The following is a 27976-nucleotide window of genomic DNA, read 5'->3' on the forward strand; positions in this document are numbered from 1 at the left end:
GGGATGTAGAACAGGAGAAAGTCACACCCCGAATGCAGACAGTACCAGCGAAGAATGACTCTTGATCAATGGAGAGACATCTGTCCACTAAAGTGCTGCTGGTCTCAGTACTTGATTCTTCACAATGGCTTGACCGAATTTCAAGGTTGTTATCTGGCAGCAGCTCCCTAATCTCAATAACACACAAAACACATTCAGGGCATTATAAATCTCATACAAAAACAACCACTGACGTGACATGTCTTAAAGAGCAGTGGCACCCATTGGTGATAGATCCAGATCTGTCAGGGCCATTGAGCAGCATGGCTTTCCACAGCTGCTCCATCCACTCCTGCCTGGCATCAGCTGTATCTGCTGCCTGTTAGCACACAGTTCACAAATGCTTATGGACAGACGGGGCATAAAGAGCGTTCAGAATTCTTTCAGTCACAACAAGTGCCATCCATGTTCCCTTTTGAAACTATTATTACAGTCCTGCCTTACTCTCAACAAAATAATGTTGTTCACAGGTGGTTTTTAGTAGACCACAACATCCTCAAACACAGATTACAGACACTCTCGATCAACGTAAAAAAAAAAAAAACTCACCAGCATTTTCTTCTTCCCATTTTTCATTGTGATCTCAAATAGATAGTGATTGCTCTCAGATCTGCTGACCTCCCGCACAGACTGAATCTGATTATGCAAAAGAGAGCATGTAGTTAACATGAGGAGCACATACTTGGCCTTCTAATAATCAGTTTACCAGCATCCACACAATGAATCTCAGATAATATTACAAACCGACTTTACCTCATATATGTAATACTGGCCTCTGAGGTCTATCTGTTGAAGTTCAAGTCCATTATTAATGGATTAATACCCATAGCAACAAAAGCCTTTGCCAATATGTCAATAAATTGTATTTTAAATCTAAAGAAGGGTCCTCAACAGGTGGGGGAAAAAAACAGTACTATTTTTATCTGACATCAGCAGTATATTTTTTTAAAGCATCATAAGAATTATTAAATGAAACACTTGAATACTTACAGCACTCCCATGTTTTTTAGTGTAGAAAAAGAGAGTTGTATTGTAAAGTCTGAACCAGTAAGTCATCCACCGAAGCCTCTGAGGAAAACACATTCAACCACTGAGCAAAGAGATTCCCTTATAGGTGTAAACATTATGTACTAATCGCATAAATCTGCAATAAATATAAAGAGAGAATATAAAGCATTCTGCAACAGGCCTTTAAAATAACTAAGTATTTAGCTATAGCTCTTTTTAGTTACACAGTTCCTGCAAATAACAGATATGAAATGCTAGCAATATGTTCATTATAATCATACCATTTTGTCTTTCCGTTTCTTCAGAAAGCCCTGGCAGAGCGGAGCTGGCACTACTCCTCCAGTGGACATGCTCATGGCTCTTTGTATGCTGAAAGTGTTCACACTTCACCATAAACATAAATCAACATCATGACTTCCCCCTGAAACGGTCACATCCTCACTTCTGATCTTTGTATAATAAAGAGACGCTGTGCTCAGTCAAATGGCAAAATACGGGGGAGGTTCTTGTTAATTTGCTTTGCAGTTCTCAATTTGTACTCAACTGATTTCCCATTATTACAAAGACTGCAAAAGATGGACCAAAAAAAAAAAAAAAAAAAAAAAACACAAATCCCAATGAAGTAAAATTCAAGTAGGTGTCTCAGAAGCAAACACGAGACAGACGTATTCACACCATTATTTATTGTAAATGTTTGAAAACCCACATGTGCAACAATCCTATGGTTAAACTGCATTGAAAAGTTACATATGCATAAGAACTGAAACATTAGAACAAACATGACGTTGTCTCTACATGATTGTTAGTTAGGAGGAATTCATACAGTCAGGTCCTTATTAGTCTAGTTTGGAATTAACCAATTCACACCATCTCATTACTGAACATAAAAAGGTTTTTTTTTCCTGTGCATAATCCTTATAAAGGCCATGGGTAGAAAAGAAAAACAAACATAAATTATCAAAATAAAAAACAAATATTGCATAAAAGAATCCATAGCTCAATAACTGCTTCAAGCAATGCCAAAAAAAGACAGAAATAAGGCTAATAAATTAACATACAGTAGCTGAGATGTGCCAAGAGTAAAATGACTTTTACATGTGAGTAATGGCTTTGTTCCAGTGCTTCTCCCACAAGCACCAGTGTATCTCTATGTGATACAGTTCAAATATGGTTTGTTCACTAACTAGAGACAATCTTAGAGTATCCAGTAAGATATATACACATATAAACATAGTGTTCAGTTACCTATCAGTAAACCCTCACGCTCTGCTGTCTCTTCAGTATCGGTCACACCAATTAATACTGACCTGAGGAAAACATCAGTGTGCATAAATAAAAACCTCATGTCGGAAGAGCAGACAGCTCCCGCCGTTACTGTAGATGTCCTGTTGCACCACACAGCTGATGAGGCGAGTTCCTATAACACTTGGTTCGGGAAAGGCAATTTTAACTATACAAAATGTAGCTAACTATTACTAGGAATCTTCTCTCCTAAATGAAACTAGGATGGAATGAGGGATTATGGGTTTTGTAGTTTCTCAGAGGGCCGGGGGTGCAGTAACATGCCGGATGCACTGATCACCGCTGCTTCAGGAGAGCTTTGTACATGGCGAAGCCAAGAACTGCAAACACGGTGGCACCGACGCTCGCCCTCAGCCAAAACGTAGAGTTTTTCAGGTCAGCTTGGGTCATGTGTCTGAAAAAAAGAGCAAAATGAAGAGAAAAAAATGTATGTGTGTTAATAAAACATAAGTGCACCCATAAGGTTTGGGAGATGACAAACTTTTTTCCCCATTTCAATAACACAAAAACAAAAAAATTACAATTGTTAAAAATTAATGATGTAATTACCAATAATGATACATTAAAAATGTGCAGATATCAAAGATGCATTATGTAAAAACTAAAGTATGTTTCACTCCTTTCAAAACCCAAAAAAATATGTAATATTGAGTAATTTTTGTTTCACAGGCAGAAGGCATTTAACTAAAAAAGTCCTTCAAAAGGTACGTAAATAGGCTTCATGTAGATTATGCAACATTATTGTATATATATATATATATAATATAAATTTAACTAAAAAAGTCTATATATATACTTCATGTAGATTATGCAACATTATTGTATATATATATATATATAATATAATAGTGTTAATACTTAGTAAAATTCATGTAGATCACAGACAGATAAGCTGTTGAAATGGGGAAAGAGGTAGCATGGGAAAGCAGAGGAAAGCATGAGAGAGCCAGCTGATGTTTCAGGGGCTGAACATGTTTAAAGGCACACTATGAATATAAAAACATGGTCAAAGTGAGAAACCAAACAGAAACGAGAGGTCTCTGCTGAGATGAAACCCACCCAACACAAATCCAGAAGGTTTAACTCGCTTCAAAAAGCTCAACGCTGCACATCCAAACTCAAGACTGAGACACAAAACTTGAAAGGTTTATCAGCTCAGTGTTTTGTGTGTGTGCGAAACCCATGAAAATATGTATCTGAAAAAAAGCGCTCATTATAGCACCAAAGGTGACATTCATAACGCAACAAATAAGTATACACTGAGTAATCTTCACAAATCAGATCAGTCAATGACATCTGCAGATACCTTAAGGATGTGGTAAGAAAAATAAAATAAAAGTAAAGAAGAATTTCATTTAACCCCCTACTAAGAATCCTTTCAACTTAAAATGCCATTTAAATTGTGGCACCTTGTACTCCAGTGAGCGGGGCCTTTACCTGTTACACACGGGCACAAACGGGTCGACAGACGACTCCATGTAGACCGAGTCCTCTACAAAGCTGACTGCATGAACCTGATGGGTGAGGCTGGACTCCTCGTCAGCCAATAGAAACGTGCCCACATCTTGTATAAAAGGCCTCAACCTTATGCACACATGCATACAGCATGGCAGTTCAACAACCGCACACCCAACAGGACCACCCCACTGTACCCCACTGCTCACCACATGCTGTAAACACACACTCTTACACACCCGCTTATTAATGTGAAATAGCAGCTTTGTCACTGAAAAAAAAACCCTAACTGATTTTTTCATCATACATTTTAATGGTTTATTTAGTGGACTAAGATATATATAAGGCAATAATTTGTTATAAAGTTTTACATTACATATACATACACACACATATATATATACATACATACACACACAGTGGTGTGAAAAAGTTTTTGCAGTTTTTTTGTTTGTTTTTTTTGCATGTGTCACACTTGAATGATTCAGATCATCAAACAAATTTTAATATTACACAAAGATAACCCGAGTAAATACAAAATGCAGTTTTGAAATAATTATTTAATTTATTAAGGGAAAAAAGCTGTCCACTATGTGAAAAAGTCATTCTAAATTATTTTAAATTCTAATAACTGGTTGTGCCACCCTTTGAAGCAACAACTGCAATTGGGAATTTGTGTTTAATGTCAATGGAGAAATTTTAGCCCACTCTTTGCAGAAATCTTTTAATTGAGCTACATTGGAACATGAATGGACTGTTTAAGGTCATGCCACAGCATCTCAATCAGATTTAAGTCCGGACTTTGAGTTGGCCACTCCAAAACCTTCATTTAGTTTTTCTTGAGCCATTCAGAGGTGGACTTGCTGCTGTGTTTGGGATCATTGTCCTGCTGCATAACCCAAGTGCGCTTGAGCTTGAGGTCACAGACTGATGGCTGGACATCTCCTTCAGGATTAGTGCAAAATCCATGGTTCCATCAATTATAGCAAGATGTCCAGGTCCTGACGCTGCAAAACAGCCCCAGACCAACACACTACCACCACCATGTTTGACCGTTGGTATGATGTTCTGTTTATGAAATGCTGTGTTGCTTTTATGCCAGATGTAACAGGACACACACCTTCCAAAAAGTTCAACTTTTGTCACATCAGTCCACAGTATATTTGCCCAAAAGTCTTGGGGATAATCAAGATATTTTTGGCAAATGTGAGACGAGCCTTTGTGTTCTTTTTGGTCAGCATTGGCTTTTGCCTTGGAACTCTCCCATGGATGCCGTTTTTGCCCAGTCTCTTTCTTATTGTTGAATCATGAACACTGACCTTAACTGAGGCAAGTGAGGCCTGTAGTTCTTCAGATGTTGCTCTGGGTTCTTTTATGACCTCCTGGATGATTTGTTGTTGTGCTCTTGGAGTAATTTTGTTAGGCCGGTCACTCCTGAGAAGGTTCACCACTGTTCCAAGTTTTCTCCATTTGTGGATAATGGCTTTGACCGTGGTTCGCTGGAGTCCCAAAGCCTCAGAAATGGCATAAAAACCCTTTCCAGACTGATACATGTCAACTATTTTGTTTCTCATCTGTTCTTGAATTTCTTTAGATCGCAGCATGATGTGTTGCTCTTTAAGTATCCTTGACTTTGTCAGACAGGTTCTATTTAAGTGATTTTTTGATTCAACAGGTCTGGCAGTAATCAGGCCTTGATGTGGCTAGTGAAATTTAACTCATCTTTCTAAAATAACGTGGTTAATCACAGTTCTTTCATGATTTAACAGGAGGGGGCAATTAATTTTTCACGTAGGGCCAGGTAGGATTGGAAAGCTTTTTTCCCTTAATAAATGAAATCATCACTTAAAAACTGCATTTTGCATTTACTTTCATCTGAATTTAAGTGTTACAAATTATGCAAAAAAAAAAAAAAAAAAAAAAAAATATAAAAAAAATATATAAAAAACAGGAAGGGGGCACCAAAACATTTTCACGGCATGTGTGTGTAATATATTATATATATATATCTATATATATATGTGTGTGTGTGTGTGTGTGTGTGTTGTGTGTGTGTATGTATATATATATGATTTCAAATGTGTGTGTGTGTATATGTGTGTGTTGTGTATATGTGGTGTGTGTGTGTGTGTATGTGTGTGTGTGTATATATAGTATATATATATATATATATATATATATATATATATATCACATATATACATATATATATATATATATATTATATATACATATTATACTATATATATATGTATACATACATACATATAATACATACATATACACATATAACATACATATATATATATAATATATATATATATATATATATATATATATATATATATATATATATATATATATATATATATATATGTATATATATATATATATACACACACACACAATTTATATTTTTTGTGCTATGTTTTTTAGCCACCTGTAAATTAAGACGATACACTTCTTAAACAGCAGACTGGCTAAATGACAGTCAAGAACAGTACATGAAATACTATCCATCAAGGCACCAAACAATAATGGCAAGGGAAGCTTGTGTTTTAGATGTAACACTATATTAGCAGCAACAGGTTAGACATGTTAGTCATCCAAATACAGACACAATCCAACACAAACTAGGACGTTTAGATGTCACATCACTGCATATGAACAGTTAGTCCTGAGGAAGCTTGCTTAACTAATGCTGAGAAACTGATGAGGGTTAGAGAGGATAGGGACAGACGGGGAGATTGCTAACATGATGTAAAGAGATGCAAAGCAAAGACGAAAAGGGCAAGCCAAACAATTGAAAAGGAACACCTATGAAGGGACAGAACAAAAATTCACAAGATTAAATTCAACAGATTTAAATTCTATATATATATATAAAAAGGTTTAACAAAATTTTTTGCACCATAAGAATGAAATGAAAAACCAAAAGGGTGTAAGACAGGCACATGCTTTAAAGAAAATATGATGTATAAAAAAGTTCTGCAATAACATTAATGGTCACTTATTCTTTTCCATGTAAATAAGCATAGGGAAATTGTTTAACTCACACCCGTGCATTCTTCTGGTGTTACATTTTAGAAGCAGTAAGAAAGATTAGAAGATCTTTGAAATCTAAGAGATTAACTGCTCACTATCTAAAAACAACTCAGGAAGAAATGCAACCAAAAAGGAAGGGTCCACATTTGTCCCTGGAGCAAGGATGAGTGAATTAGTGCAGATTTACTGCTTGCATATCCACCTCTACTCACTAGAAAGATGGGTTAAACATCATGAGGACAAACGCAAATCTGTCTTATTCTGTCCAGGATCCAAAAGATTCCTTTTTTAAATGGTTTTAATTTTTATGGCATGTTTGAGAACAAACATATCCATTTGAAGGTATAAAACAATTCTTCTAAGCAATGCTGCATGAGTCGGAATGAAAATATGTCTAAACACAAAATGACAAAAACATTTGAAATAGAGATTATAGTTAAGGGAAGAACCACTCAACTGACTCAGTGAATAAGTTACAGTCTTGACTCAATTATTCAAAAGAATCATTCATAAGAGTCCTTGTTTTGCAAATGCTTGTTTAGTGTCTATCAGCATTGGCAGAGGAATTCAGGTGTTCAATAACAGCCATGTGAAAAATGTGATTCAAATAATTTGTTTCAAAGTAAAGCTCAAGCACGCAAGCAGGATTTAGTCAGCTTTGCACACTGGGTTGAGAAACAATTGCTAAGATGCTTGAAGCACAATCAAAAGTGCGCTACCATGCCTCATTTGCATTACTGAGACTTAAATGGCAAATGCTGGATTCAAACACAATGCAAATCAACAAGAGCTGCTAGAATGCCACATGTTTGGCCTTTGTGTGGATGAAATGAGTCAATGGGAGCATCTGGCCAGTCTACTTGGAGATATCTCGGACTTTTTGAAAGTCATGATAAATTTGAACTTTAAAATAACACAGAAGTGATCATTTTAACAAAGCCAGAACATTTCTCAACATCTCTCTGTGGATATGCAATGTAAATCTGTCAGGCCAACAGCAAGAAGGCATGTTAAGAAGCTGAGGTTAGAGAGATCGCCCTGCGGAGTGGGTGAATGGGGACTATACTCAGAGACCTGTTCAGAACAGCACTGTAGAGTTTGGCCTTTACCGAGCGCACCAGCTCAGAGTTCAGGAGGTTGTGACAGATGCAAGAGGTACACCTGTTGCAGCTGCACATGCAGCGTAACTTGGCATGGCTGCAGAAACACACACAGACAGGAAGAGTCAGTATCATGTGACAGTTCCAGGAGAGCTGGATCCCAAAGCTGCTTCTCTGCTTGGGCTTGGAGATGGAGGAGTGCAGGGAGGTAAGCTCAGTAAACGAAATATATGGAGAAAAAAAAAAAAAAAAAAAAAATCAACTATTCTATTGCTGTGAGAAGAGATTCTTGAAAAAACTGGCTATCTACAGACACGCTATGAAAAAAGAAAGAACAGGAAAAGAAAGTACACTTGGAAGCCTTGAAACATCACAAGTAAAACACATAAAAGTAAATATTCCTAGAAGCTAGCAAAACAAACTCGAGCAAAAAGCTTGAATGGGGCTGCATGATTAATCCAAATAAAACCTAATTTGTGACTTTTTTCAGTGTGATTATCAAATCACGAAGACTGTAATTTAATTAAATATTTGTGCTGCGTGTTGAAGCACACCACTTTCCAGCTCATGATCTGGTCAGTGTTTTCAAAGTCTCATGGCGGCTCAGTTTGCAATAAATGCTGTCCATCCTAAACTCCATCTTTGCATTTGCTGTGAGCTTTTTGGTCCCTTATAACATGCATTCAAGAACCAACCATCTTCCCAAACTGCCAATGAGAAGCGCTTATAAACTGACTGCCATCAACAATAAGTAGTTTAAAGGAACAGTTCACCAAACAGTTGCTGGTACACACTGACTTCAACAGTAAGAAAAAAATACTGTGGAAGTCAAAGGGACAAATAACTCTTCATTTGTGATCAGCAGAATAAGGAATTTCATACAAGTTTGGAACAACCTGAGGGTGACTAAATGAAGACTCCCTGCAGTTTGCCACCAAAATAAGAGCTTGAGGTTTTAATGTTTGAAAAGAAGAGATTAAAACAGCCATAAATATAAGTATGGAAATTTTACAGATGCACTATAAAATTATTGTTGTTTCTGCTGTTGTAATATTGATCTGTAAATTAAAGTTTTGGAAAAATTAAAGTTTTTCTTAAAATTTAAGAAAATAATAGAGCAACAAATTTCAAATGAAAGTTCTTTCCTAAAAATAGATTACCAAAAATTAAGCTTAGTAGTACTTTGAATTGTATAAAGTGGTCCAGACCAGTAGCAAGCGCTTTTACACATACACCCTACTGACAAAATCAGTTACTATATTTAAACTAAAGTTCTCATACACAGCCTTAGGAAAGAACTGGCGCATAGCTTGCATCACCACCTGCCACTACATCACAAATGAAACCTGAAATCATTATGCGCTACATTAAAAGACCATAGAACAAATAATACTTAATACCGAATGAAAGATCAGCTTTTCAAGATACTGCAGCTAGATGCTACTATAATATCTAACAGCTTTAGAAGCACAAAAGGAGACAATAAATTGATAGACAAACAAAAGAGGGAGAGTCAGAGGAGCCAATCACGATCTAACAGAAGCAGTAGACAGTGGATCAGATGGGGCTGGTTGAAGGAGGGGCTGTAGTGTATACTCACGGATACATGGCCATAGTGGTGAGTTTGGTATAGATGTCTTTGCTGGGTGCTTCGTCTGTGTTGCAGGTGAACATCTGCGGCGGGTGAAGCTTGTGTTTCCGACAGAAATCCAGCGGGGACAGGCTGTAGTACTGACGGGCTTCATGCAGGTCTGACTTGGCAGCAATAATCACACAGGGTGTCTTGCTGTCCAAGAAGTGTTTCTGTCAAAGAACATCACGATGTTATTTTTGTATTTTTATTGAGCTTATTTTTACTTTTTTGCTGTCCATTAGTGACTACCACACCCACTGAGCTTTAACTGATTCACAACACATTGAAAAACAAGCAAAAGAATCTTGGAGAATCAAGGTTATTACTGGAGAATCAATTGAATTTTTATTATTATTTTTATTTATTTTTTTTAAATGGACAATAAAACACTTAACTGCACAATAAGAAACTAGAATGATATAAGCCATTTTGTGAAAACTACACACAAAATCCATTTAAAGGTTTGGGGTCAGTAAGAATTTCTTTGGTGGAGGGGAGATATTTTATTCAGCAACGATGCATTAAATTGATCAAAAATGACAGTAGAGATGTTTTAATGTTAAAAAAAATGCTGTTCTTTTGAACGTTCTATTCATCAAAAAAAATCATGAAAAAAATTAATGCACATCACAGTTTCCACAAAAATATTGTTTTCAACATTCATAAGAATGTTTTTATGTTTAATATTTCTTGAGCAACAGATAAGCAAGTTGATTAATGTAGGATCATCATGTGACACTGAAAATGCGAGTAAAGGCTGCTAAAAATTCAGCTTTCCCGTCACAGGAATAAATTACATTTAAAAATATATTACACTAAAAATATTTATTATAATTGTAATACTATTTCACAATATTGCTGTATTTTTGATCAAAGAAATGCAGCTTTGGTGAGTAGAAGAGACTTTTTTCAAAAATATTTCTCAAACTTTTTAATATAGGCAAGACAATTTTAATAAAGCGGAATTATTACTTTTCTTACCAAAGTGACATTAAATAAAGAACGTATAATCGCATGACCAGGACATAACCAGCGTTCCAAGCTAGTATCAAACTGACTTAAATCTTGCCAATAAATATATTTTAAAAATATGCTAACCTTGTAGACTTTAGCGCAGTACTCAAAAGAACGTGGGTTGCTGATGTCATACACCAAGCAAACAACATCACAAGCCAGATCAGCCTCAGAAAGGAACTCGAAGTCCGGCAGCACCTCGTGCAGCTGAGAAAGAGAGAGAAAAGCAATCAGCAACGGCTAGACATGAAGATGAATATACATCAGTGGACGAAGCAACAGAACTTTGACTTACAAGCAGATATTTCTCTTGTCCATAAACATAAGTGGTGCTGATGGCATAGTAAGACTTGTGGTCTTCTCTTATCCTCTTCTGACGCTGCATTATGAAGGAGACAGTCAAAATCAAGTCCAAGTCAAACCACTACATGATCCTGTGAGGCATCTGTACTCACCGCAAGGTTCCTGCCAAGGAAAGCCTGTAGAAAGCCACTTTTACCGCTGCCTCGAGCTCCTAAGACATTGCAGCGGAAAACACTGCGCTGAGTCTGTTTCTTCTGCAGGTCGATGCGCTTGTTCCTCGTGACTGCACAGCAACGACACATTAAGGAATTCCAAATCAGCCATATATATGAATGAATGAATGAATGAATCCAGACGCATACTAAAACACTCTTACTGGTGATAGCAGCTGCCTGGGACTCCTGTTCTTGGATAATGGAGTAACCAAGATAACCCAAGTACTCTAAACATCGCTGCACATCGAGGTATGTTGTTAGCCTGAAATGGAGATAAATCATGTTCAAGTCATTCATTCAGATGAAGTCCATTATTTCCATTTATTTCCATTTTCAAGTACTGTCGGATGAAGGCAGCACTCACGTCCACTGGGAAAGGTAGCCTTGGTAAGTGATCCAGCCCTGCTCATTGGTGCAGACTGTGTTGTTGACATCGGGACCCCAGGGCATGTAGGGAAAAACCTTGAACAAATCCTTCAGCTCATCTGGAGACAGGGCACAGTCTCGATCCTAATATACAAACAATTTGGGGTAAAAAAAAAAGTATAGATTCAGTTAATAGGGTGTTCTTGTGTTCATTAACATTTATCCTACATGGGTATCTTTCATTTTTGCATCAAGCCTAGTTATTTTTTTCTTAAGTCAACTTTTAAAAACTCAAAAATGCCTGTGAATGGCATGTCCTTCTACAAGGGGGTGTCATAAAACACACCCCTTGCATTACGGAATTAAACAAAGAGCCAGACAGCGTACAGTCAGTCTGTCAATCAATCGTCTTCATTCATGCTCTGACCGAAGCTAGATAACAGTCCTTATCAAAAGCAGCTATTTGGAAAACTTGTATTTGGCTGAGCTCACTTTGTCATGCTTGTCAAAGACGCTCTGGAGGAAGAGGTAGGCGTTGTGGTTCAGCTCTGTGGTGCAGTCTGGAGGTATTTTTAACCTAGGAAAACAAATAGATGTTAGAAATTCTTCTGAACTAATTAGAAAACCACAATTTGAATGTGTGTGCTTCTTTGCAAAACGGGCCAGCGCAACAGATCTGCAAAAAATGTGATCCAAGCAGAGATGAGCTACTTGATGAGATATGACTCATGTGAAGTTGAAGTACTGGATCTGGGGTGGGACTCACAGTGGAAACAGGTAGTCCTGAGTCAGCTCCAGGTCATCATCATGACCAAACCTCCTGAGCACAGTCCATGTGGTCTCATGCCTTCCTCTCTGAATAAAAAGTGTATGAAGGAACAGGAAACCTAAAAAAAAAAACACAGAGAACACATCTCAGACACAACAGAATCTGATAAATAAAGGAACATGGGAAATTTACAAACATGCATTATACTATATATATATATTAAACAAAATGATGGCAATGGGAAGCCAAGTATCACTGTGATATAAAAAGCCAGTGACATTTGTTTGTCTACTCAGCTCACCCTTCAGTGTGAGGCCATTGTCTTTTACTCCATCTGACATATTTTTCCGCACAACATTCTTCACGTCCTCCAGGGCTTGAGGTGCCAGGGGTATGTTAAAACAAGTTCTCTGCAATGCAATACCAACAATCATCAATAAAGTTACTTGAGAAAACATGACGCTCTCATTAATGTGCAGCTGTGTGTGTGTAAACAACCTCTCCTGTCATTTATTTGAGGAAGTTTAAAAATGCCACAGCACTTTGAGCACAGACTGCTGAAGAAAACTGCTCTCACCTGGAAGAAATTAAGCTCATAATCGTTTAGAATGCCATCGTTGTCAAGATCTGATAGTTTGAAAATGCGAGTAAGTGCTCTGATGCAAGGCGGCTTCATCTGGAGAACAAACAGAAAGAAACACATTACTTATTTGAATATTTTGATGTTCTTCTTTGTAATATAGAGTGATCATATTAACAGGTCCTGCAGTAATATTTGACCTCTTTCTCTTCTGGAGAGTATAGCGGTCCTGTCGGGTGCAGAACAGCCTTCTGGGCGTAGTAGAACAACTCCGAGATATTTTTCAGGTTTTTGGCTGAACACTAAGAATGAAAAAAGTCATTATATCAGTAAAGTATATCATGGTTTATGTCTTTCATATATACAAAAATATATATATATTTTTTTTTGAGTACAGCATTCTTATTTCTATTTTTGTTCTTTTTTTTTCTCTACATCTAATATAATGAACACTAATGAATATTAATTGAGCAGAAATAAACTGTAAACAATAAATATGAATTATTTTGCTATCAGATTAGGATCCTGAACAGAGAAGGAACCACATTATATTTTGTATAAAACTCAATCGCATGGGCTATAAGAACATGCCTAATATATCACAATAAAATATAACATACTTTATGATGTTTACACTGCAAAGCCATTTAAATAATTGTTTTATAACTGACATACAAAGTCAAATACTTGCATTTGCATTTCACTTTATTAAATTAACTTTATTCATACATATTATCCTCCCATATTGATTTTAACTGTTTTCTTTTACATATCCCCCCCACCCCCCACAAAAAAAAAAAATAATAATGATCTGAGATCAATCAAATACTGACAGACACCTTGCAGCATCACTGCAAAAGATACCTGACAGGCTGACAAAAAAAAAAAAAAGTGTGGTTTCCTTGGTGGTGCAAAAAGCGCATGATAGAGTCATGCAAATCAAGTTAAGCTTCATGTGCACAGGAATAAAGGACTGATTTGATTTGCATTCACTGGACTCTCAGTGTGAGAGCTCTGTTTTTCTTTTAGACTGAAACCAATGCCTCTAGTAAAGCAGGAACAAGCAATGGACACGTCACTCTCCTCCATGACACTCCTGCCCCTCTGCACACACCACTGGAGATCTGAGAGGCATATACAGCACGTTGTCACCTACATTTAGATCAGACTGTGCAGACTCTCACCTCCACACAGGTCTCAATCTCAGAGAACTGGTTCATGATGGGCAGGATGGTCTCCATGCTGCTGTGCTCCACCAGGTCAGATTTATTCCCCACCAGGATCAATGGTACTCTGTGACAAGACAATAGGATTAAAAGATTTCATAGCTTCAGACACAATGCTTGAATCACGTGTGAAATTTTTGTGTTACATTGTCAAATTAAAAAAAAAAGAGAAAGAGAGAAATGTCATCAGTTTTCCTCTGGAAATCAGCCTAAGAATGGCTTGCTTATAGATGCCTCTGTATATTAAATCAGGTAAAAAAAAAACATTTTACCAAAAAACAAAAAAAAAGGGGGACAAAGTGAGGACACAAGTATTACAATATTACATTATAAGTAGATAGATTATAGATTATTTGGTTACACTTTATTTTAAGGTGTCCTTGTTACAGTGCAATTATACATTTAGGAACAGGGTAATAAAAAGTAAAAAAAAAAAAAAAAAAAAGGCTAACACTAACACTAGCTTGCTCGATTCTTTTCCTATTCTATTTTTTTTACTTATTTTTTTAGTTTTCTTTTTATTTATTATATGATTTAAAAAACCTTGCTACGTGTACTGCGTTAAGCTAACTGAAACTTGTTATAGCACTTGTGTATCATTGCTCTTTTGTTGTTTTTGATTGTTTCCATTGTCCTCATTTGTAAGTCGCTTTGGATAAAAGCAAATTGTAATGTAATATTAATTAACTACATATACCTACTATTTGGTTAGGGTTAGGATTAGGGGTTGTCTTAGGGTTACTTGCATGTAATTACGCATAATTTAGTGTTGTTAAAAGTATGTGTATGTATGCATGTATGTGTGCGCGCAGCTAGATAGCTAGATAGCGCACACACACACACACACACACACACATACATAGATTATATATATATACATATATATATATATACATATATATATATATACATATATATATATATATATATATATATATATATATATATATATATATTTTTTTTTTTTTTTTTAAAAAGTAGAACTGCTATCTTCATGGCAAGAACATAATACATAAAAGCAATAAATTAGATGAAAATAAGTTTATATATACTATGTAGTGAGTACAAGGAGCCAACGTTACTGTTTAATGATATTTGTTGTACTGACACTAGCAACTTGTCAAACAGTTATTTACATGTATTTTTAGCAGATGTTTAAACAATATTTGCATAGTTATATTATCAGAGCTCGAAAATAAGAACAGCCCAATGGCCCAGGGCCATAATGTCTGAATGTTTTAAAGGCAAACAGAAATAAAAAACAAAACTTACACAATTAACAAAAAGACATTTAAGGGTAATTGATGTTTGAAATTTGATATATATATAATTTCAAACATCAATTACCCTTAAATGTCTTTTTGTTAATTGTGTAAGTTTTGTTTTTTATTTCTGTTTAGTGCTGTCAGTTTATTAGTGCTGTCAGTGATTAATCACATCCAAAATAAAAGTTTGTTTACATAATATATGTGTGTGTACTGTGTATATTTATTATGTATATTATAAATACAAACACATGTATATATTTGGATGTATATATTTAAGAAAAATATTTTACTTTTACATATTTATATATGATATAATTTATATGAATATAAATATATACATGTAAATATTTTCAAAATATGCACTGTATGTGTGTGTCTTTAAATATATACATAATAAATATGCACAGTACACACTACAAAAACTTATTTTGGATGCGATTAATCCTTTGACAGCACTATATATATACACACACACACTAGTATTGTGTTAGGCTAGTATTTTTTGGTGCAGCATCAAAATTGAAATCAAGAACTGTGAAATTTGACTTGCATCTAAACTTTTGGTGTCATAACCTTATTTAATAGAATACATGTTTCAAAAACAACAAAAACAGAAAGTTTAAAAACCTGGCAGGACGCCACACACCTGCTGTCCTTATCTGTTCTTTCATTGATGAGGGGAATCCAGTGACTCGTCACCTACAGGACGCCAGTATGATGAGACACAGCAGAACCATTCACATTGCACAAGTTAAAGCTACATTATACAAACAAAGTACTATCAGAAGTTTAGATATAGAGCAAGACATGAATTTGGATTGGTAACTACAGGCTGGTGCATTTCTGTGTTTGGCATACAAGGAAACAAGACTTACCTTTTCGATTGATTTCTTGTTGTTTACTGAATATACGATGCATATAACATTGGCCTGTGCCAAGAGAGAAAACACAAGGGAGGTGAATAAAACAATAAAATCAAACTAAATTGTATCAGCAGAGAGACTAAAACCAGCCCCACCTTGGATATTTCTTGGTAAAGCTGCTCATCTGACTGTTCTGCTTCTGTGGGATCAAAAATATGGAAGAAGAGAATTAAAAACTAAAGGAATAACCACCTTAGGAGAGGGTTGTGGCGGCATTGACATAAGAACAGCAATGCAGGCCATATGAGTCTCATCATACAGTGACGGACATGTATCAGTACCTGAATAGTCCACTATATGAGTGGGCACTCTCTCAGGTGTGACATCCGCTGGAATAGTGATCTCTTCAGCTCTGAGAGGAACCTTTCATGAGATGCACAACACAAGCATGAGAAACAATACTAATGCAATGCAAGATAGACTTGAAGTTCCCTTTGAACTTGAAGAGTCATTTCCGTGAATGACTGTACCTCATCAGGGAATTCCTCACTGACGAGTGACATGATCAGGGAGGTCTTCCCCACCTTGGCTGTGAAGAAAAAGAAGTGCACACTGACCACTGTGTTCTAGATCTCTTAATAGCACCAAATGATTAACAGAAACATGCCTGTCAAGATTTGAGTGCCCTTATAAAGGGGTAGCTCACACATTTCAGCTGAACCGTTTAATTTCAATATCAACCATGCAGCATTTATGACCTCATGATATCACCTCATATAAAGACTACTTTAAAAAAAAAAATCTCTCACATATATGCAGAATTTATTAAATAAATATTTTTATAAATATAAACATTAATATTTTAAAAAAAATATTTAAACAAAAAAGATTAACTTTTACATAAATATTATGTAAACAGTGTTATTTTCAAAGCAAGCTGTTATAGGCTTTATTAATATTTTCATTTTAATTTCAAAGATTTTTGTTTTGTTTTAGTATTTTTTTTGTTTCTTTTAAAATTGTGTCTTCATAATTTCTATTGCAGTTTTAGTAATGTTGTTGCATTTTAGTCATTATTATTTTTGTTTCTTTTTAAAATGTGTCGAAATAATTTTTAATTCCAGTTTTAGTTATTTTAGTACATCAAATGAAAATGAGACATGCTGCCATGTCATCTACCTAAAACAAAAAACAGTTTAATTTTTTTTTATTTTAGTTATCATTTATTTTAAGTAACAATGTATGAGTTTAGTTTAAGTTAATAAAAATAACCCTGGTTCTATTTCCAAATATAACAACGCACCGATGAGCGATCAGTATGTTATCTTATGAATGTTCCCATCTAAATCTTAACACCTGTAAGATGCTGAATGTCACACTGCATCAAAAACGACTAAAGACAGGGGTCTGAAGCTTGATGCTTTTGAGATTGGTATGTTATGCTATTCTTTCGGTTATTTTGCACACAACACACAGGCATGTGTATTAATTAACATACATTTTTTTAATGACTGTAGTCAAATTGGACATTTAAAAACATGTAACGTTACAAAATTTAGTACCTGTTATTTCTGGGGAAATATATTTCATTCTGTCTTGTTAATTTAATCTCATATCACTGAATAAAGAATGTTTGTAAAAACATTAAAATACAGAATGGACGGATGTTATTGTGTACAGCAGCGCATACGGACCTATTATTAGAGAGATGCAAATCTAATGATGAGTATCAGCAGCCGGATGACACTTACACAACTGAACCGAAACAATTCACTTACGTTCACCGACAAGTAATATCCTCACGTCCTTTCTCATCGTGGCAGCGGTGATGTGATCAGAATAAGAAACGACCGGGTGCTTTCTCGTAGATCATGGATCCTGCTGCTGTGTGTAATCGCGCAGGCCTCTGTAGGGCAGAACGGACGGATCAACTTCTGTCTGTCAGTCTGAATAAAACCTCGGCTCACACCAGTTGAACACGCACAGCTGGTTCATGCCAGTGAGACAAAGCGACTCCGCGTCTATTGCTGCTTTCTTCGGATTCACTTCAGGACATTTCTCGCTTCACATTTCAAGCTCACGCCAGTAACGGCTGACCTCCAACAACCGGTAACTACGGAACGCGGCTACGGACAAACGCGGATCTCCTCGCGCTGACGTCTTCTGTTTACCGCTCGCGGTTATAATGTTATACGCCTCCTGCAGGACTGGAGAGGACACGCGTGTCGGCGGAGTGAAGCTTGACCTCTGGCCAGATCTTTACAGCTGACTAAATATTGATATTGATACTGATATTCCGTCACTAAATTTGTTTCAGGTTTTGGCTTATGCAGATGGTCTTTCGAAAAAGATGTTATTGATGTTAAACATTATTATTACAGTGGGTAAATAACATATAGGCCTACATAAAAGTAAGTAGAATAGTAAACCCTCTTTAAATAGTTTCAAAAATGAAATTAAAGAAAATCTTTAAAACGCTTACATAATCAACCTTTTGGTGAATTGTATGAAACCATGTACTGAGTCTCTTTCCTTTTAAGAATGGTAAGCTTCCAATCTGGTTAAAAATATATATTTATATCCAAATTTCTGCAGAACCCTCCAAATATATTTATTTTGGTTAATCTTTGGATATATACACTTCTCACTTCAAATTTATTATTTATTTACTGCTATTTCTAACCTAAGTTTACATTCATCATAAATTTTCAGAGAAAACACCTTCCGATTTGTTTTTAGGAAAGACTTTGATGTGTGTGTAAACTCTTTAAGAAATTCCAATAATTCTATTGCATGTAAGAGCCTTTTTTTTTATATTGTTAATTAATTTTTGTATTGGTGGGCCTGGGCCCACCATTTAAGGTCCGGGCCCACCCATTTTGGCCCAGGCCTAATGAGTAGTGAGTGATTTTCATTCTAGCGGTTCATCCAATACCAGCCCGAGGAAAGCTTTGAGCGAAATCTTCTCAGCCAATCAGCGGGCTTCTACCCCACCAGCAAGTGATCCAATGAAATGAATGACGTTGGCGGACGTCATTCATTCAAGAATGACGCCGTGTGTTGTAAATAAAATGGAAGGAGAAACAGAACCTCCAAAGATATAATTCCGTTTCAGTCTTTTTGTGTATTGAACGTTCATAGGAGATAAATGAATTTAGCTTACTGCCAACAATTAAGGTGTATTTCTTTGTCCGCTTGCCTTCAGCAATGAGCGGAGGACAGCGATACAAGTTGCTGTCCTCCTCAGTGCCGCAGAAAAGCGCTGTGGAACGGAGATGAAGGGGAACCCCGTTTTTTTTTTGGGGGGGGGGGGGGGGGGTCTTATTTAACTGGCCCATCCAGTTTTCTGGAGGCCCACCTACAATACAATAAAAATCCTGGCGCCGCTACTGCTTTCATGGTGTGATTTTTAGGCTAACTTCTACATGGTGTGTTTTAACTCTTTAAGAAATTCCAATAATTCTATTGCATGTAAGAGCCTTTCATGGTGTGATTTTTATAGGCTAACACTTTTGCTGCATATAAATAATATTATTATTAATATTATTAATAATAATAAATAAAAAAGAATGGTAAAATTTTGTACATTTTTTTTTTCATATTCTCCTTGCCACCCCTGAAATGTTTAACAGATTTTGGCAAAAGTGTAATTTTTTTCAAAAAACTAAAGTATCAAAAAGTTATAGAAGTTTAAATGTACTGTAAATAAAATGCGCTATATTCATTTTATTTTATTTATTATAAATATTTTACATAACAGGTTTTACTCTAAAATTGGTATAAAATTAAAGCCTTGCATCTAAATGAGTTATGTTCCAAATCTGAAGTTGATATGAAAAAAATAGAGGGTTCCTGTGAGATTGTATTTAGGGCGTCATACCACAAACAGCCACTGGGAGCCATCAAAACTCCTTTGAATTTTGTTTAATGAATTTTTCTCTAGATTTCTCTGTTAATTTTACTTCAATACTCAAAATAACCACCAAATATGGAATCCTGAGACTCAGACCTTTCCAATGATGTGTTTGTTGCCAATATTATAAAAAGTTTTGATTCTAAATGACCGTAATGCATTTTGTAATATGACACTTGACACTGCCTACTAAGGGGGAGGAGACCGCCATAAGATTTTAAAGTACCATTTCCATGGTAACACAATGTCCGATTTCAAATGGTTTTCACAGGATGAATCTTGGGCTTCTAAGCTTTCAAATGCTATATAATGTATGATGATTACTAAAAGACTTTATAGAGAAAAAGGACAAAAAAAAAAAGAAGAGTGCCAAGCGTCCCACAGGTGACGGTGACAGTTAAGGGGTTAAAAAAAATTTTTTGTTTGTTTGTACACATGGATATTTATGGGTTACTGGAGATGTACTTATGTAAAAAAAAAAAAAAAGTGTGTAAATTGATATCGTTCAATAATAATAAAAAAGATACCTAATTCATAAACAATAACTAAAGGATAACCTAAACCATATATTTGTGGGGTTGCATTTCAAATGTCATCACGTTTCCTCTTCATTTGTAAAAGTTTGTTTTTGCAGAACAACACTAAAAAGAAAGCACCAAAAAGTACCACCATCACTGCTGAACGCTGATTTAAGATCCAGGCTACAAACTGTCCACAGTACTTTGCTGGGAATGATGGGCTCTTGGGTCACGGTTATCTGTAAAACTGTTATTACTTCAAAATAAAATATAATACATTTAAATAAAAGGTAATCTAGCAATATCAACATAAAGCTAAAGTTATAGTTGTATAAAGGTTAAAGTCAGTGAAGAAAATGGCATCCACCATGTTAGCAACAAAAAGAACAACAGAAGAGAATGGGTATTTCAGACTTAGTATTGCTGTAATATGTGGTTTGAAAATAGATTTTAATATAAACAAAACTGAAGAACTGTGAACATCAAAACAAGTCAGCTTTATTCAGTCGCCCATATGATTATCCCAAAATAAAAGCTGGTCAAATGTCAGTTTATGAAACCCAGGTGTTTTACGATTAGCATTTTCATCACACACTTCATGTGTCCATTTCTGTACAACCATAATTCCTATGTGTTTTGCTTCTATTTGGTGTCTCAGCTCCTGCAAGTGGACTCACAGTCACATGCGAGTCTGATTGACCTCTCACTAGGAACAGATTCTCATCTTGGTCAAGGCTTGTTTCTACTTGAATCGAGAGCCCAGATCTTATCCATCTTCAGATGCAGTCATAACCTTTGTGCTCCTCGGAGAGTTTAACCAGTCAGTCTGTCCTCATCTGACCTACTGCAGTCTTCTCAGATTGGTTTCACATCCCAAAATGCACCAAGAGAGACTTTTTTAAAACTGCTTGTTAGGAAACAATGCCCCCCAAAGAAGTCACATTCTTCCACGGTTCCCTTTGAGTGCCTAGGACTCAAATGTTTTAACCCTAGAGTAACCTAGCGTGTCAGAGTTCATTTCAAATAGATTTAGTGACAGAGTCTGAGCTTATTGTGCCATCCAGTCACGGTCTTCACCTCCGTCTGCGGATATTGGCTTCAGCTGAAAAGGACACAGAGTGTTATTTTTTTTTAACACCCCATTTATGTTTTGCAACATTAGCACATCTGATTAAAAGTGTTATAATCTTACTGGTGTAATCTTGCGGCATCATGGGTTTGGAAATGACGGTTTTTAGGGCCTCCACCCACTCTCTCTGATCGCGCTCCTGCTCGCACATGAAGACAAACTGCCGATCAGGAGTTTCCACAATTACCCCACACTTCCATTTGTTTCCTCTCGTCCCTTTAGGGACACACTCTCTCACTGAATATCCGTGGTTCTCTGAGCCAATGAAAACTACCCCAAGCTCAATGGCATCCTTTAGGATAAAAAGAAGAGAAAATCACATCACTCCCTCTACAATTTCACGTATCAGAAATGCTTTCAAATTCATTAGACACTTACGGATTTCAAGTTTAGAGTTTTGTGACCTAGAAACAGTAAACACTGACACAGTAGGAACAGAAAAAAGCAATTCATACCAGCTGTGTTTTAAAATAGAGTAGTTTCCTGTCCAGGGAATCCAAAATAAACCATCGTTTCTTGAAAGGCTCTCGCTGCTGTTCAACATACACAAACAGCCAGTGTTATTTGTTTTATATGGAAATTACCTTTAAATTCATTTGTCACATGCTCAACCCAAGAGGTAGAAAATGATTTTTTTCTCCTACGAGCTATCATACTCTGCATTAAACAGCAGGACAATGAAACACAATACAGAAATGTTATAATAGAATAGCACATGCAGAACTATACAGATGATGGAAATATATTAAAAAAGGTTTAAGATGAAAGTGTTTTAAGAGATTTTATTGTTTTATAGTTAATTGATTGTTATATTTAAGGCCAAATACAAACATCTTGCTACACTGGAAAATCTAGATTTCAAAATATGCAAAAAAACAACTTAGAGAGAACCATCTATGGGGGGGAACTCTTACCAGTGGGCCAGTCTTCTCCATGTAACCCTCTTTTAAATAGCTTCTGGTTATCCATGGTATTAGTTAAGACAAAAACAAACAAACAAAAAAACACTGGTAAAAACGTTTATAATCAAGATAATAATAATAATAATAATCAGGGGTGCACATAATTTTTTCAGCCTGGTTCTCATAAGAGAACCTAGAGATTTGGTTTTGTCCTCACACTGCATATAGTGTGACTCATTAAATATAACTATAAAAAAAATACATTTATAATAGTGATAATATTTTTTATATTAATATATAATATATTTTTATTAATATTTATATATTAATATTAATATAATTTTATATTAATATATATTATTTTAGATTCATTTTATAAAATTATAAACTAAATAATAATGTGATAATACTATTTAAAATTAAAAGGTAGTATTAAATACAAATACAATTATTTCATAGTAAACTTAAAAATAAAATGCTAATATTTACTACTACTTTTTTATTTGAATTTTCATCATTTTCAAACTTAATACCAGCAGGCTTTTATTTTGGCGGGTTGTCAGTTAGTAAGTATATGCACTTCTGGATTTAGTTGCTGCTGATTAAAGAGCGTCAGTGAATGAATGTTACAGTTTTGCATTGTGCTTTGAAAACAGCATGGTATAGCCTAGATTTACGCTTTTTTTAGTTTGAACAGAAATCTCATATAGTACAGTTTGTCAATCTAAAATGGTAATTGTGTATTAACAGCTGTCAATCTTGTCGTTACGCAAATGAATTGTCAGAAATTATTTACACAGCGCATTTTTTATTTTGGTCGCGCATGCGGACCACTTATGTGCACCCCTGATAATAATACAATTATTAACCCTTTGCACAAGATAAAAAAAAAATAAACGTAAAAAATGTTGATCATCTTTCACAACTTTTTCACAGAGCTTTGGTTTTATTAAGGTTACATTTCAATCATATTTCTAGATACATTTTATAATATCATTTTGTAGCATTTTATGTGTAATGCCCGAGCGGCAACCTCGCGCTCTTTCTTGTGAAGCCAACAAGGAAGTGACTAAAACTGTAATTCATCGACTGGCCGCTTGAGGCCGGCTGCAAAAGGGAGTCCATAGACTCCCCATGTTAAAATGCCCAACTTTACATCACAAAAAAAAATGTTTACAGCCTGGTACAAAAAATGGTTTTGGTCTATATAGCTAATTTTGCCCTTCATGACAAACTGTGAGGGGGGTGAATTTTTTTATAATTCATCCGTGTAAATTATATTAAGCCTTAAAGTTCTGCATAATTAAGGGCGTGGCCACTTGAGTGACAGGTGGATTGCTGCTGCTGACACTGCCGTCAAGCTAGGTGGGCGTGGCTTCAGCAACCAGCTCCCGCCTTTTTGCCCATTTTTGATTATCCGGGAGAGTCGCGCGGTGACACGCTGCCAAGATGGCGATGGCCCGCTCTGAAGACTTTGAGCTTCAAAAACGCTCTTCAGGAGTCTATGGGTGACGTCACGGACACTACGTCCATGTTTTTATACAGTCTATGGTAATGCCACATGAAACCCTTTTGTGTAATGGTAACACTACAGGGCTGATCCAGACGAACATGTAGCAGACCCAAATTAAGTTTACATCTACAGTGATTTTCAGTGTTTCACAGAACAATTTGTTCCTGAACTAGCCCAGAAAACTAGTGAATATAAGACACATAGAGCATTCAGTTTCTAAAAAACACGTTTCTTGTTTAGGGATGCAACGACTCACAAAAATACCAAAACCACATTTCCGTGTCCTGTTAACACTGTGGTGTAGGGTGTTTGTTTGATGATCACTCATGTTGTGAAATAGAAGGGAAGACCGGTCTTAAGCTGTTAATGGTTTCAGGAAGTAAAATCACTTGGAAAAGGGGAAACTTGCAGTACTTCCTTTTTATGTGGCAATGTTGACGCAACTACAGCGGGAGAAAACTCTACACGTTTTTTAGATATTCAAAAGCTAGGTAAAGCAAATTGCACTGAGGAAACACATGGTTCTCTAATAAGTCAAAATCAAGTATACAAAATGTACTTACATCTCCATCGCTAGCTGTAGGAAAGGCTGTTTTCAGGTAGACATGGCGAATGGCTCTAATGGCATTAAACCAATTGACAATCTCCTAAAAGGGAGGAAATACAGAGCAAATACTGTTTAGTGCTCAAGCTGCCTTTAATAAAACTGATTCAAAACGAAAAAGGATTAAAAAAGAAAAACAACAACTTTGAAATCTGCATGACATGTACAATTATGGGGAATAAAGCGGGGAAAAAAGAAAGTTTCAGAGGTTTACCCATCCATTTTTATGATAAACAAAAAGGTTTCTGGTGTGATCATCCACAGAGTAGGTGATCTGAAGGCCGTGAGCATGTCCTATCTTCTCAGGCTGGAAGGTTGCGTTCAGGCCCTTCACAGAAATAGTAGCCTTTGGTCCCTTAGATTCCTGAAAAGCACAGGTATAGTGTTTAATAAATATTTCATGTGTGCACCTAATACTTCCTTAGATTCTGTTATTTTCAATCAAAGTCAAATATTTTAAAATACAGCTAGAATTGTGTTAGGTAAAAGATATTGGACGATTAATGCATACTATTAGCTTTGAGGGACTTAAATGTCATCTAGTTAGTCTGTGCTGCCATTTACAACAAATGCCTTGGATAAAATATTTAAAAAGAAACTCTTGATGATGTGCAAATATCATTGCTCAACAAAAAAGTTCTCACATCCTCCTTGTAGTATTTGAGGGTAAAATCATGCACTGAAAGGACAAACTTCCTCTCGAGAAACTGTCCATTATCCTTTCCTTTCTTCCACAGCATGCCCTCATAGACACCTAGAGCAAGGCAAACAATTCCATTGAAAGATTAATGGTATTCATTGTTATTATTAGCAGAGATGAAACAGAATAAGATAAATAGACTTTTAAAGTAAAAAGGTCAAAAGAAAACATCTGGGAACTGAAATGGATTACCTGCTGTGTAAGGTCTCTCAGTTTTTTCCTCTGTAAACTCCTTTCTTTCGTATTTGGCTCGAATCCATTGTTCTCTGAGGACCCTATACAGTGTACATAGTGCATTTTGTTGAGCTATGTGCCGGGGATAATTGATGTGTAAATGACATGCAGTACATATATATTATAGTCTAAACGTACACTTACTATTTTATAATAACAAAGCAGGCTGTACAAGTTTAGCTGAATATGGCCATATATTTAACTAATACATACACAATGCAGTGTATTAAGAATCAAGAGTTCAGCTGATTGGACTTCAAAACCAGAAGCCCCTTTTAGTTGAACCAGTAGTTCCTCTTACTGTAACCAACAATAGTACACAGCCTTTATTTCTTGCCAGTAAGATGTTTGCTTGATCAGCTACATATATTTTTTTAACTTCCCAAAACAGAGATCTGTTCCATTGTGGCGATAAATTAGTAAGTACATGTTTCAGTTTTAATTGATGCTTTTGTTTTGACTTTTCATTTCAGCAGAAGAGGTTGAACTACTCACTCGCAATCGTCTGGTTGGGGCTGATAATAAAAGACTGGGACATATTTCTCATAGAAGTTTTTGGCAGCACGATTTCCATTGGACTTCATGAATCTCATCCAAAAATGCATTGAAAGGAAGCACAAAAGTGTTAAGGTTCGCATTCATGACCTACTGTGAAAATTGAAACAGCGACCTTACAAAATCTAACCATCTGGTAACAACTAATATTTTATCAGTTGAATTTTTAGTTCACATACCTGCACAAGCTCATCATCCCAGAAGTCTAAGCGTATAGACTTGATACGGCTTATAGTAGAGAGATTACGATGAGTGCCAGAACAGTTTAAACACACAAATATTCCAAGTGTGTATGAAGCCCAATCTGGATCTTCAGATAACAAGTCAAACAAACATGTAAATAAGTTAGTAAAGTTACAACAATCAGAGAAAACTGAACGTCAAGCAATATCCAGGAAAAGCAGGCCTAATGAAAATAAAGACTATTTTACATACACAATATTTTTATTCCATTATCTGCTAGAAAATGACTCTTTTGAGATTCATCTCTAAACAATGTGATACAAAAGTTAAATATTATAGATCCCCATACAGTTCTATGATCTCTAGATCTATATCTTTATACAATTATTGAACAGTCAGAATAGCATGGAAATGGAAAGTCATGCTAACCATCCTAAGTCAAAATATTAAAGATAAACTTCGAGTAAACTAGGACTACCCTCTAAGATAAAATAATTGGAAACATAATTAGATATCGAAAAGTGCTACCTATCAGATTTAGATTCCAGCATGATATTAATAAAGTGTGAGGCTTTATTAACATGTACATCTACCCCTACCCTACTCTTACAATAGGATAAATACAGTGTTGGCAGCATAATCTGACAGGCAGCATTATTCATCAGAACACCGGTTTCAAAACAAATGCCATAGTTACAGTAATCAAACCATGACAATGAGGAGATTTACTTCATGCCTACTCTGCATATCTACAGAACTGTAACTATAAACTATGATAAACAGGGTGTCGATATACTATGCTATAGAATCCCAATTAAAGCACACAAAGAAGCGCTGTCTGTGAGTTTAAAGCGGTGCTCACAATAGCTGTAACAGTTCTTACCTGCAGCTCCACAGTCAGCACAGCAGCTATTCTCTGGCAGCTTCGCCAACTCTAGAAGTGTCTTTTTGTTCTTTTCCCGATTTGCCATAGGCGAAATGCTTTCAAAACAACATATAGGTAACAGTTCGACCTCTCTTAGGTGTTATATCACGCGTGGTTAGTCCCGTCGGGCGCGGTTTGACGGCTTTACTTCACGTCCATTGAGACAGTGCGCGCTTCTGTCGCGTCAGATTACGAACTCCGCTGCGCTCGAGCGCGGCAAAACACTGCGGCAGGACTATCAAGCGAGGTCTTCCGCGAGCATTCAATTACTGAAATAAACCCTTAGTGTTCACTTCCTGGAGAAAACAAACTACACCTAAAATGCAATCTAGTAAACAATCACATTAACATCATTTACTCTAAGTGTAGGAGTAGGCGATAATGACTAAATTGTAAACAGTGACACATTGTGGATGGTTTTTTGTGCTTAATATGATAAAAAAATTAAATGTAATATTACACTTGTAGCAAACAATGAGATTCTCAAGACTGATATTATTGGGGTTAAATCATCATGCAGGTGCCAAAGCCACATATTTTTTGCAAGCTAGTAAATATACTCCAGTCACACTGAAACTGCATACAGAACAAGATGTTGCGTTTACTGGTTTTAC

At 35.9% G+C, this 27976-nt stretch overlaps 2 protein-coding genes across 5 annotated transcripts; both read right to left on the reverse strand.

The window, feature by feature from the left end:
* Positions 1-1713: 1713 nt before the first annotated feature.
* Positions 1714-18354, reverse strand: LOC109054359 (mitochondrial Rho GTPase 1-A-like). Of its 4 annotated transcripts, XM_042720422.1 has the most exons (21): positions 17965-18354; positions 16717-16775; positions 16528-16609; positions 16342-16385; positions 16199-16252; positions 15970-16022; positions 14014-14122; positions 13030-13131; positions 12827-12925; positions 12551-12659; positions 12247-12367; positions 11973-12057; positions 11479-11624; positions 11276-11376; positions 11052-11182; positions 10892-10975; positions 10681-10803; positions 9550-9752; positions 7924-8046; positions 3787-3933; positions 1714-2743 (listed from the first exon to the last, which is right to left on the reverse strand). In XM_042720422.1, exons 1-21 carry the CDS (start codon positions 17999-18001, stop codon positions 2626-2628), a joined length of 2130 nt encoding a protein of 709 aa, XP_042576356.1. In that variant the 5' UTR covers positions 18002-18354; the 3' UTR covers positions 1714-2625. The 4 variants fall into 4 exon arrangements, with proteins under 4 accessions (XP_042576356.1, XP_042576357.1, XP_042576360.1 ...); XM_042720423.1 differs by lacking the exon at positions 3787-3933 and having other exon boundaries at positions 17965-18353; XM_042720424.1 differs by lacking the exons at positions 1714-2743; positions 3787-3933 and adding an exon at positions 6233-6621 and having other exon boundaries at positions 17965-18353.
* A 2741-nt stretch (positions 18355-21095) lies between these two features.
* Positions 21096-27721, reverse strand: LOC109057378 (arf-GAP with dual PH domain-containing protein 2-like). The gene is made up of 11 exons (XM_042720429.1): positions 27321-27721; positions 26434-26564; positions 26195-26286; positions 25658-25740; positions 25410-25519; positions 24980-25129; positions 24725-24808; positions 22661-22723; positions 22202-22279; positions 21810-22038; positions 21096-21719 (listed from the first exon to the last, which is right to left on the reverse strand). The coding sequence occupies exons 1-11, from the start codon at positions 27406-27408 to the stop codon at positions 21691-21693; spliced, it is 1137 nt and encodes a 378-aa protein (XP_042576363.1). The 5' UTR covers positions 27409-27721; the 3' UTR covers positions 21096-21690.
* Between the last annotated feature and the right edge of the window lie 255 nt (positions 27722-27976).

The sequence above is a fragment of the Cyprinus carpio genome, chromosome B3 (genome assembly GCF_018340385.1).
Source record: "Cyprinus carpio isolate SPL01 chromosome B3, ASM1834038v1, whole genome shotgun sequence".
NCBI classification, from domain to species: Eukaryota; Metazoa; Chordata; class Actinopteri; order Cypriniformes; family Cyprinidae; genus Cyprinus; species Cyprinus carpio.